Source organism: Miscanthus floridulus, unplaced genomic scaffold (genome assembly GCF_019320115.1).
Source record: "Miscanthus floridulus cultivar M001 unplaced genomic scaffold, ASM1932011v1 os_978, whole genome shotgun sequence".
Lineage (NCBI taxonomy): Eukaryota > Viridiplantae > Streptophyta > Magnoliopsida > Poales > Poaceae > Miscanthus > Miscanthus floridulus.
Window position 1 is genome coordinate 6,097 of NW_027098559.1, and position 12,679 is coordinate 18,775.

A 12,679-nucleotide genomic window follows, 5' to 3' on the forward strand; every position below is an offset into this window, starting at 1 on the left:
GAGGTATAGGCTCCCATCATGCTGCAATGACAGCGGCACTGCAATGACAGTGGCAGTTCCTCAAACAAGTCCTCCGCCGCCTTCAGCCGCGCCATCAGATCCGCTAGGGACATGGTTGACACATCGAGCAAAGTCATGATCGTGAGAATGATCTGCTTGAACCACGCTAGCACGCCGCGGATGAACTTCTCCACGATCTTGAACTTGCCCACCACCTCGCCCCGTGTGGCAAGGGTCACCACACCATACCTTGGAGGCACAATGCGTAGTCTTCGACGGTCTCATCGCCGTGAACGTCGCCAAGTTGAACTTCCACCAGAGCTGCACCATGGGTGGACTTCTTCACTCGGTCGTTCCTGACCCACATCTTCATGATGGCTATGTAGGCCTTCTTTGTCATCTTTTTTATCAGTGAGTGCTGACACCAGCTCTGGTGGCACCGCACTGTAGAGGACATTGATTGCCATCATTTCTTCATGCTCATCGGCACCCCATCCTCGATGATGTTACAGAGCACCCTCGCCTTCAGCTTCATCTTCATCTGGAGCACCCAATCGGAGTAATTGGTCTTGGTGAGGACGGGGTAGCTACTCTCGCTGCCTACCTCACGAATCACCCGGTCGATCATGATGCTCTCCTTGGAGTCGTCGGCTGGCTTCTTCTAGTCACCCATCGAGTCCAAGCCTCAACAAAACTGTCTCTGATGCCACTTGTTGGAACTTGCCGGAGATACGACGATGAACACGTCACCGGCAAGGTCCACGGCCAAGACAAAATTCACGCGAACACAATGGACACGATCTCGTTTTGGTGCTGCCAACTTGGTAGCGTTTCCAGGTTGTATTGCATTGCTTAAGTAAGTTAGTGATTACAAGGAAACAAATCATGGTCTTCAATCAGACGGATACAATCACTATCAATCGGTGATCATGCGCCTAAATCAGCTACTAACCAAATACAGCAAACACTAAACTTGCACACAAGGATTACACTCAACAATAGCCTCTGCCGTGTCGCAGATAGTAGACATCCGCTAACGTTATGTTCTCTGTTTCTTGTCAAAATTGGGCTATAGGAACACCTTGGTTATAAATGTAACATATTAGCCTTCTTGTCAAAATTGGGCTGTAGGAACACCTTGGTTATAAATTTAACATATTAGCCACCTATCTAGATTTTGTTCTCTCTCTCTATCCGTTGATAGGGTAGAGGTCCTATTATCCAATTATTATACTAAATAAGATTTTCTTTTTTAAACCAGTCCACTCTATATTCCCGAGTGGAAAAACAAAAAATTCAGAAAAAAGTAAAAAATTCTAATTAGATCTATCTCAAAATTTTGAGAATCCCTTGAATGTCTTTTCAAAGGGTTCTCAAATCGCAAAAAAAGAAGAAACATTCAGGTTTTATGTTATGTAATTATTTAGATGGTAATGTAAATGAACCGTAACAGATTATGTTCCTATCAGGCGCTGCAGCGAATCACCTGGGTTGTTACCTGTGACAACACGAACACACACGTTTGCAAGGTTATCGTTTAACATGGGTTATGTTCTCTGTGTCGAGAAACGCGAGAGTCGATCTAGGGATGGAAACTCGCGTCCGATGGTTTGCACAGCACCAGCCAGCGAACCAACCACCCGAGCTAGTGCTCGATCTCGTTGTCTGGCCCAACATGGCCTGGGCAACCGCAGCCTCATTGTTGAGGCGTATAGGCCATGTTTGCCGATGTCGACCAGCTTGTCCATGTTATTCTTGGTCGTATCGTCCAGTGAGAAGCATCTCTGATCAACCTATGCAGACGTCCGAAAGGAGATGTATCTGCTTCTCTCTGCCGCCGTCGAGAGGCTTGAAGGAGGAGAAGTCGACAGTATTCATCCTCCTGACGTCGAACGCCGGCACCACGACGTTGGGAGGGTGTCACGCGTGACCTCATGCAGAGGGCCCATAAAAGAAGCTTCTCATGGAGTGCAGCCGGCCCCCATATATTTAAATATATTAGTTTTTAAATATAGTTTTTTTAATAAATTTGACTAAATTAGTATCATTGGACCAAATATTTAAATATAGTTTTTTTAATAATTTATTTGGAGATAGAAAAGTTGCACTCATTTTCTATAAATCGAGTCAAAGTTCTCGGTACGCAAATGATGGCGACAAACATTTAGAGACAGAGAGAGTAGTCCGCTATCCGGGCATCTGGCCCGTCCTCTTCCGGAATATAGCTCCAACAGCTTGGCTAAAATTAGTAGCTAAATTCATTTATTTAGCTATTTTGTAAAATAGAAAAAAAAACTCCTCAAAAAAAGAAGAGGGTCCACAACAGCATTGCTATTTTACAAAGTCACATAGTGAGCACCCATGGTTGGTTTTCTATGGCCACGGTACGATACTAGTTGTTCTCACATGCCAAAGGTACGTAGGGCGGGGGGGTGGCTCAACTGGAGGCTTTCTTGAGGGAGGCGAGAATGACCGATGGATCAGCCAAGGTTTCCGGCCTTCCTCGATGCTTAGCACCGTGGTCAGTTAATCTTTTAATAAAAAAAATCAAATAGAAATAAAGTTAGTCTATTAATAAAACGTAGGATATAATCTATCAACCCCAACCAAAATAGATACACTTGTGCTAGACTACCCTTAAAATAGATGTGACAACTGGCAGTCCTAAAAATACATTTTTTTGTCAACCGTACCAAAACAATAAAATATTTGTTTGGCATTTTTCTTGTACTTTTCATTGTTTATCGATTAAGGATAATTCAACATAATCCTCAAATTTGTATCTAAATAAACCAAGTCTATAATTATGAATGATAATTGAAAGTAAACGCTCTAAATTTATACCTAAATCATCCATCTCAGCCATTATAAAAGATAATTTAAAATATCCTAATATTTTTATATATTACTCATATTTACCATTATGAAAGATAATAAAAAATACCTTGTAAGTTTGCATTCAAATTATCATATATGCCATTATGAAAGGTGGCATAAAGTAAATATCAACCTCAAGCCATTATATAAAAATAAATAAAAATATATCTCAAATCCTCATGTAATTAATAAATAAGTACTTATGAAATGTCAACCAATATTCCTAGAGATACTATAGGTATATTTTAAGTTAAAAGTCAATGATGCATTCCCTCATGTAGACCAGATAAATATGTATGCATGAGGATAAATATTTATTTTAGTTTATGAAATGTCCCTTAACAACACAAGTAATGACATTGATAATTCACTTAAAGTTATATCGATACTCCGCAACAACGTATTTTTAAGTCATTATTACAAATAAGTTCATACATTTTGACTAATATATTAATATTCCTAATTTAATTTAAAATAGTCTCTATTATATAAAGTAATAATACTACAAATAATGTTTTGATATAACGAAATCCAACATCTTGAGTGTGGCGGTGCAAGCTGAAATGACTTATTTACGCTGTTGTCAAAAATTAATGGGTAGCCTAGGATCTAGAATGTTTTAATAAAATAACAAAACTAAATTTGAATAAATATACAATAAGCACTAGAGTTTTTAACATAAAAAAGTTTCTACATTATGCAATTTCTTTAATATAATGTACTAAAATTTGATTGAAGGCTTTCTCACATGCCAAAGGTACGTAGGGCGGGGGTGGCTCAACTGGAGGCTTTCTTGAGGGAGGCGAGAATGACCGTTGGGATCAGCCCACGTATCCCGCCACCGTCGATGCTTAGCACCGTGGTCAGTTAATCTTTTAATAAAAACCTAAAATTTGAATAAATATACAATAAGCACTAGAGTTTTAACATAAAAAAGTTTCTACATTATGCAATTCTTTTAATATTAATGTACACGACTTATGATTGAATATATATACACGATTTCTATCGTCTATCAAGAATTTTGTTGGCGTAGGTCTTGAGCTCGTCCCTGTTTGTTCTCCTCGTCGACGGTCATCCTGGTTATTCCCCGTTAGCTCGTGCATCCTATACACCTGTCTCCCCAGTAGGCTACACCTGCCTCCCCAGCAGGCCCTTGCCGATGTCGACCAGCTTGTCCATGTTATTCTTGGCCGTACCTGGGCCCACAGAAGAAGCTTCTCATGGAGTGCAGCCGGCCCCATATTGGGCCCCTGTGTGTCAGTGTGTGTATGTCAAGCAAAGCGGGCAGGAGACCGAATTAAGTAGACGATGACTACAGTACTAGCACTAGTATAAAGGACAAACTACAACCAGGAGAGAAGATTCTAGCCCCGTTTGTGCGGGTAGTACGCCTCGATCTCGGCGGCCAATTTTGGGTGTCTCGTCCCCGTCTCGTCTCGCGTTGTCAGCATGGCCGCGATCAGCCCGCCCGTGCTGGTGCCCTGATGACATCGAAGTACTCCCTCCGTCGCCACACGTACGTCGGTTTCGCTTCTCGAGTAATAACTTCGACTAAATGTATATTAAAAAATATTAATATTTATGATATATAATTAGTATCATTGGACAGATATTTAAATCTAGTTTTTTTAATAAATTTATTTAGAGATAGAAAAGTTGTACTCATTTTCTATAAATCGAGTCAAAGTTCTCGGCACACAAATCAAGACGACAAACATTAAGTAGACGATGACTACAGTACTAGTACTAGTATATAGGACAAACTAGAACCTAGGGAAGAAGATTATAGGGCTGTTTGTGTGGTAGTACGCCTCGATCTCGGCGGAAAATTTTTGGGCGTCTTGTCTCGCGTTTGTCAGCATGGCCGCGATCAGAAACGCTCTCTCGATGTTCAAAGTTGACGCTATGGGACTATGTAAGTACCCTACACGCACGATATTACAATTAAACTACTCTATCGAGACACAAATTGTCTAACTTTAAGCACTTCTCATGATTTTATGTAGGTGTATAGCAAAATTTTGCATTCTAAAAAGCAAATTGGATTACATAGGCTCTTGGACCCCTTGCGAGTCAATGAGATAACATGTTTAGGCCTCCATGGATATGACGTGGAAGACCTGAAACAGAGATTGATTGTTGTTTTCGACGAATTCACGATGAAGAACAAAACTTACATACTTCTAGCCTACAACTGCGAGTTATGTGTTCTCGACTTTTAATTTTATGCTTCTTTTTTTCGTTAAGATTATTCGATAATTAGGATTCTGTGATTGCAGCAACCATTTCATCTTCATTTGTGTCAATCTTGCTAAAAATCTGATCGAGGTGTGGGACCGAAGAAAAAAACCATTTCATCATCTCGATGCACCGGTTGCATTGCTGAATTAGTAAGCGATCCTAGTAACGTATTATTTTCTAATCACACATACTGCTTTCTAATGTTTCTCCTTTTACTGTTGCTCAGTGTCCGAAGAAGAACATATCGGTGGTGGGATGTAGGTTCCCATTCAAGGTTGTCGAAATGGAGGGGAAGTACCTATCACAGCCGGCGGGAAACAATGAATGCGGGTTTTATGTAATGTGGGCAATGCTTCGCTACATCGGTGGGAAAATCGGAAGAAGCCGATAAGTTGGTGTGTATAATCCCCATTTCATTTATGGTCTGTTTAATAATTCAACAAAATGATTTACTATTCCTCTTTGATATCATCTTCTTTGAACGACAACGCAAGAAATATAACACGAAAGGCTGTTAGACATGGAGATCGTCGCACTGCAATCAGAGCTAACAAAATTCATCTAGCCGAGGTATTTGGAAAAAGATGGAGTATTTTCCATTGCACAATCCGGCAGTGATGGGGTATTCTGACGTAGTGTGAGTTCTCCACCATCTTCACTCAGCACACATGGCACTGCCGCCTCCTCGCACCCAGACCACATCATCACCTTTGTGCCAGGCTCGCAGCCGCTGGACGTATGGCCATACCGATACCTAGTGACTTACAAGGATGAGTTGGAGCGCCAGTGTGCTGCCATGCAAGGATACAAAACTATTGGAGTATGATTTTCGACACTTTGGACAAAAATTAATTTTACGAGTGGTTTGAAGTAATTCTTGGAGATGTCTAGTATATATGCGTGACTTATGCTCCGTATTAGAAGTGGAGGGCATGTATGTAGGCACCAAGCAATGATACCCATAAGTAATGGTTATAACTATTGCTTCATATATGTTATATGCATGCATCTCGTTCATTTTTTATTACTCATGTCTTAGAAATGATGTCCATCACTAGGAGAATTGGATCAAAAGCTGCGGCGACAATCCATGATAGGAATGCTTGATCCACAATGACATAATTGCGCCTAAAAGGACTATATATAAATGCTTCACCGGACATACATTACTCATCAACACAAGACATCTCATTGTTTATTATTACATATATTGAGTAGGACACTACTCAATAGATTCATCAGAGACACAACATATATAAAATCAACCATGAAAGCAAGTTCAAACGTCATACTCGTTCGCATTATTCAATTGATGCATGTCAAGGCATAAAAAGTAGGAAGATAGCCTTTACTATGCAAACTAGCCAATATACGGAGCCGGGGGTAGTAACCAGCTTTCCTCCACCGTCGACGTTGATGTAGGTGATAATAACACGTACAGTCGGGGCTCCGGCGTCTCCGACATGTGTACATTCTCCAGAAGACAATGCCTGGCCCGGGAGTACTTCGCATACTTGCGTTACATCTGGCCGATCTCCACAGATAGTGTCAACTACGTCTTCCATGTTAGTTTTGCCAACCAGATCGGACCACTGTTGCCCAGCCGGAGTAGGGCAGCCATGATCACGTACTACCCTTAGCTTTTCTCTATTTTGAAACTGTTATAATACCAATAAAAATCAATAATCGAGCAACATTGACATAATCAATAGAAATTAACATAACATGTTGTTTTGAATGGCGTCAAAAAACATGTTGTTTCGAACTAATGCTCATCTTTAATTTGGCAAGAATAAACTTGATACTGTGATAGACATCCTACTTTCATACTAAACAGATGTCTTAATGGATTGCTCCAGGCCATATACTAACCGAGCAGCAAACAGTCTACTAAAATGTTAAAAGGAACATTTTTTTAAAGTAATAACTAACAAAGAAATACATGACAACCTCCAAAGAAGAAGAACGCAGTAGCCTATGGCGATGATGCGTGCTCTATCTTGCTATATGCGTGTATATATATATACACTGACATTTGTATAGTAGCTTGCCTCTCCTCGATGTAAACAATGTAAGCGTTTTGTCGACCATAACAATGCACACAATCTGCCTCTTCTCGGTGCCACTAATTGTCTATTCTTCTCCTTGTTCCAAAAGAGGCAGTTGAATGCCCATAGTTTACACCGAACTATGTACGACAGCACAAGTCAGCCTCTTCTCGGTACCACAAATTGTCTATTCTTCTCCGTGTTCCTAAGAGACAGCTGGATAGACAGCCGGATGCCCATAGTTTACACCGAACTATCTACGAGCACAAGTCTGCCTCTTCTCGATGCTACTAATTGTCTATTCTTCTCCTTGTTTCTAAGAGACAACTGGATAGATAGCTGGATGCCCATAGTTTACACCGAACTATGTATGTGAGCACAAACCAGGTAGGTGGCAAAAAACGTAATATAAGGCTTTATTTTAATAACTGGAAATTTACAGTAAGCAAGTATGTGGCATGCTTCTATAACAGGATCACCCGGGTCCCATACATTGCGCACGTCGCTCCTATACTCCAAAACAAAGAACCAGCTCCCATCAAATAAAATAAAAAATATTATTCTCTCTACCAATCATGTCACTCCCCTCAGACTTTGGAACTGTAACCGGAAATGTGGCATTCTTTTTTCTTGCTGTGGGCCCACACCTCAATGGCGTTCCTATACACTGATATTTTGAACAAAGTAAGCATGCTTCTATATAGGATCAAGGGGGCTCCTGTACAGTCTTGGCCAAGGTGCAATCCTCTTACACGTCAAAGGGCGCTTTACTAGCAAAATTTTGTCTCCAACGTGTAAGGGCAGTCCCGATGCTAGAAACTATGTATAGTTTCTATACCTATTAATTTTCATAGACACTATGTATAGAAACCATGGTTCCAATGGATAGTTTCTACAGAACAACTTTTTATCCAATCACATACACTCTCTCTCCATTCGCTACCAATCACATCCCTTCGTGTCTTGGTTCTCGTGTAGACATGGTTTCTAACTTAGACCCGGTTTCTATGATTTTTGTTCTCTCTCTTCAATAACTACATTGCCACATCAGCAAAATGCTTAGGTGGCAGTACAATTAATGCCCATAGAAACTATAGTGGTTTCTGCATTGGGAGTGCCCTAAAACGTCTAGCACTTGCTAAGTTTGAGCCTAGAACAAAAAAAAGGTGTCGTCAGAACTTTCCCCACCTCGCTTGTCCTTCGCATTGGGCAACGTGCTGACACACTGCAGCTGTTTATGTTTGCACCGGGTGCTCAGATAGGCAACAGGTGCTTGCCGGTTCTTGCTCGGCATTGTTCATCGAATGTTTATATATGCACGGAGTATTAAATATAGACTAAAAAATAATTACACAGATTGCGATTAATTTACGAGACGCCATTTTTAAGCCTAATTAGACCATGATTTGATAATGCGGTGCTACAATAAAGCTACAGTAAACATGTGATAATGACGGATTAATTAGGCTTAATAAAAATCGTCTCGTGGATTTCTGAGGGACATCTGTAATTTGTTTTATGATTACTATCAAAACACTTCTATGTGACACCCTCATGTGACACCCCTAACACTACTGGAAAACTGGACTTTGCCGAGTGACTGAGACTTTGCCGAGTGCTTTTTATCGGGGCACTCGGCAAAGTGCCGCACTCGGCAAATAAAGCACTCGGTAAAGGTGGATTTGCCGAGTGCTAGGCACTCGGTAAAGCCTGGCTCTCGGCAAAACTGGGCTTTGCCGAGTGGCGCGGCACTCGGCAAAGATCCTACTCGGCAAAAGGTGGCCGGCTCGTGACGGCGGCCACCTGCCGTCAGATTTTGCCGAGTGCCTAACGGCTGGCACTCGGCAATATTTTTTTTATTTTTAAAAACTTATTTTGCTGAGTGCCAGGCACTCGGCAATTTTTTTATTTTTAAAAACTTATTTTGTCGAGTGCCCGGCCTAGGCACTCGGCAAATTTTTTTATTTTTTAAAAACATATTTTGCCGAGTGCCCCGCATGGCACTCGGCAAATTTTTTTTTGATTTTGGGCCCAAATGTTTTTCTAGCGCCTTGTGACAGTATTTCAAACTCTATTTTAAAATTTGAGGCAATTTTGACTTTTTTTATATAGTTCATTAGTTTATTTCGTTTCATCGAATATTTCGTGATATTTCAAATTTGAACTGCAGGTACATGGAATAATGGACTTTGGTCATCCAAAAATTGATACTCATGATATTTAGAGTATGTTTAGGTCGTATCCAGGAACTCACATGAAATCTCGAGCATCTCGTTGACGTAACATGTCGAGGTACTTGTCGAAAAATGTGATTTTAAATTATATAAAATGCAAACAAAGTTCAAAAATCACGAAACTTGTCGAGGCATCATGTTATCCGCATGTGGAAGGTGTGGTAAAAAATTGAGAAGGTTTCGGGCAAGTTGTGACATCGGTTGCCAAAAACCCAGACATCTCCACATGTGATCAGATTTTTTTCGGGCAATCTGTGGAGATGTTTGGGTTTTTGGCATCCGACGTCACAACTTGCCCAAAAACCTTCTCAATTTTTTGCCACAGGCCCTCCACATGCGATATACACGACGCCTCGACAAGTTTTGTGATTTTAGACTTTCGTTTGCAATTTTATATAATTTAAAATCACATTTCTGGCAAGTACCATTCGGACCATGTTTACGTCAACGTGATGCTCGAGATTTCATGTGAGTTCCTGGATACGGCCTAAACATACCCTAAATATCATGAGTATACAATTTTGGGATGACCAAAGTCCATTATTCCATGTACCTGCAGTTCAAATTTGAAACATCTCGAAAAATTCGATGAAACGAAATAAACTAATGAAATATATAAAAATGAAAATTGCCCCAAATTTTAAAATACAGTTTGAAATACTGTCACAAGGCCCCAGAAAAAAATTTGGGCCCAAAATCAAAAAAAAAATATTTTGCCGAATGCCATGCGGGGGCACTCGGCAAAGTTGAAATAAAAAAAACAGTAAAACCCCACCGGCCCAACCCCCGCGCCCCAGCCACCGCCCGCTCCCCGCGCCCACCCCAGCCGCCGCCGCGCCCACCCCAGACAGCCGCGCCCACCACCGCCCTGCCCGCGCCATCCACCGGCCTCGCCCGCGACCGCCGCAGTCGGTGGCCGCGCCCGCCGCGCCCACCCCGTATCCGGCGCGCCCGCCCCCAGCCGCCCACCCCCGGCAGCTCCCCGCGCCGCCCGCCGCGCCAACCCGCGTTCCGGCCGCACCCGCCCCCAGCCACCGGCCGCGCCCCGCCCCGGCAGCTCCCCGCGCCCGCGCCCGCGCCATCCGCCGGCTAACTCGCGACCGCGCCCGTCGCGCCCACACCCTTCTCGGTGGCGCCCTGCCCCTAGCCACCGGCCGTGCCCTCCCCCGGCAGCTCACCGAAGACCGCCCGCCGTGCCCGCCCCCAGCCGCCGGCGCGACCCTCCCGACAGCTTCCCACGCCGCCGCCGGAAGCGCGCGCCATCCGCCAAGCCTCCACGCGACCGCGCGCGACGCAGCGTCCACCCCCGACTCGGCCGCGCCCCTCCCGGCAGCTCCCCGCGCCCGCCGCTGCGCCCACCGCCGTGTCTGGCGCGCCCCGCCCCAGCCACCTGTCGCGCCCTCCCCAGCAGCTCCCGTGCCCGCCTGCCGCGCCCACCCCCGTCTCCGGCCGGCCCCGCCCCCAGCCGCCAGCGCGCCCGCCGGTAGCTCCCCGTGCCCGCCGCCAGCTAGCCCGCGCCATCCGCCGGCCTCGCCCATGACCGCGCCCGTCGCGCCCACCCCCTTCTCGGCCGCGCCCGCCCCTAGCCGCCGGCCACGCCCTCCCCGGCAGCTCACCGCGCCCGCCCGCCGCACCCACCCCATCTCCGACCGCGCCCGCCCCCAGCCGCCGACCGCGCCCCTCCCCAGCAGCTCCCCGCGCCATCCGCCGGCCTCACCCGCGACCGTGCCCGCTACGCCCACCCCGTCTCTGGCGCGCCCCGCCCCAGCCGCCGGCCGTGCCCCTCCCCGGCAGCTCCCCGCGCCGCCCCCGTCTCCGGCCGCGCCCCGCCCTGGCAGCTCCCCGCTCCGCGCCTTCCACCGGCCTCGCCCGCGACCGCGCCCGTCACCGGCCGCGCCGCCGTTCCCTCCCCGTCTCCGACCGCGCCCCGCCCCCAGCCGTCGGCCGCGCCCCTCCCCGGCAGCTCCCGCGCCCGCCCGCCTTGCCCACCCCCATCTCGGTCGTGCCCCGCCCCCAGCCACCAGCCACGCCCCTCCCCGGTAGTTCCCTGTGCCGCCGCCGGCCGCACCCACGCCCGCGCGCCAGGCCCGCCCGCGACCGCGCGCCGCGCCCACCGCGTCACCGGCCGTGCCTTGCCCCAGCCGCCGGCCGCGCCCCTCCCCAGCAGCTCCACGCGCCCACCGCCCGCCGCGACGCACCGCGCATCCGCCGGCCTCGCTGGCGACCGTGCCCGCCACGCCCACCCCCGTCTCCGGCCGCGCCCCGCCCCCAACCGCCGGCCGCGCCCCTCCCCGGTAGCTCCCGGCCCCCGCGCCGCGCCCACCCGTCTCAGCCACGCCCCCCCGGCAGCTCCCCGCTCCCGCGCCTTCCACCGGCCTCGCCCGCCGTGCCCACCCCGTCTCCGACCGCGCCCCGCCCCCAGCCGCCGACCACGCCCTCCCCGGCAGCTCCCCGCGCCGCCCGCCGTGCCCACCCCATCTCGGCGCGCCCGCCCCCAGCCACCGGCCACCCCTCCCGGCAGTTCCCCGCGCCCTCCGCCGGACCTGCCCACCCGCGTCACCGGACTGCCCCGCCCCCAGCCGTCGGCCGCGCCCTGCCCGGCAGCTCCCGCGCCCGCGCCGTCCGCCGGCCGCCCAATCGTGCCCGTCGCCGGCCACGCCGGCGCCCACCCCCATCGCCGGCCGTGCCCGGCCTCGGTAGCTCCCCGTGGCCCGACGCCCTCGCCTCGGCCGCCCAGAGGTGGCTGGGTGGTGGCGGCCATTTCCGGCAGCGGCCGTGTCCCTGCCGTCCCTTCCCTGGCCGCGCCGCCCATAGGAGCAGGGGAGGTTGGAGGAGCAGGGGAGGAGGGAGAGAAGGGAAGGGGAGAAGAGGAGGAAGAGAAGAGGAGGAAGAAGGGAGAAGGGAGGAGGAAGAAGGAAGAAGGAAGAAGGGAGGGAGGAGAGGAGAAGGGAGGAGGAAGAAGGAGAAGGGAGGTGGAGAGGAGAAGGGAGGTGGAGAGGAGAAGGGAGGAGGAGCCCCCGCTGTCCACCCCTCATTAACGGCGGTGGCATGCCCTCGGCGCCCCGCTCCATGACTCTGCCCACCGTCGACGAGCACACTAGGTTCGCCCTTCCCTTTCCTATTCAGCTCTCAGGAATCCAATCGCGTGAGCACCGGACCTGTCGATCATGCACGTCCCATGCACACTGGACTCGTACGTGCTCGGCTAAAAACCATAGGGCTCCATTTGTGTACAGGCTGACGCGGCTGTGCCCACGTCCGGTGGCACACCGAACA

At 48.2% G+C, this 12,679-nt stretch overlaps 2 protein-coding genes across 2 annotated transcripts; both read right to left on the reverse strand.

Annotated features, from left to right (window-relative positions):
* Window positions 1–466: 466 nt before the first annotated feature.
* LOC136535480 (glycine-rich cell wall structural protein 1.0-like) lies at window positions 467–11,046 on the reverse strand. The gene is made up of 2 exons (XM_066527738.1): window positions 10,225–11,046; window positions 467–661 (listed from the first exon to the last, which is right to left on the reverse strand). Exons 1-2 carry the CDS (start codon window positions 11,044–11,046, stop codon window positions 467–469), a joined length of 1,017 nt encoding a protein of 338 aa, XP_066383835.1.
* Window positions 11,047–11,135: 89 nt separating this feature from the next.
* Window positions 11,136–12,215, reverse strand: LOC136535481 (glycine-rich cell wall structural protein-like). The gene has a single exon (XM_066527739.1). The coding sequence runs from the start codon at window positions 12,213–12,215 to the stop codon at window positions 11,136–11,138; it is 1,080 nt and encodes a 359-aa protein (XP_066383836.1).
* Window positions 12,216–12,679: the final 464 nt, after the last annotated feature.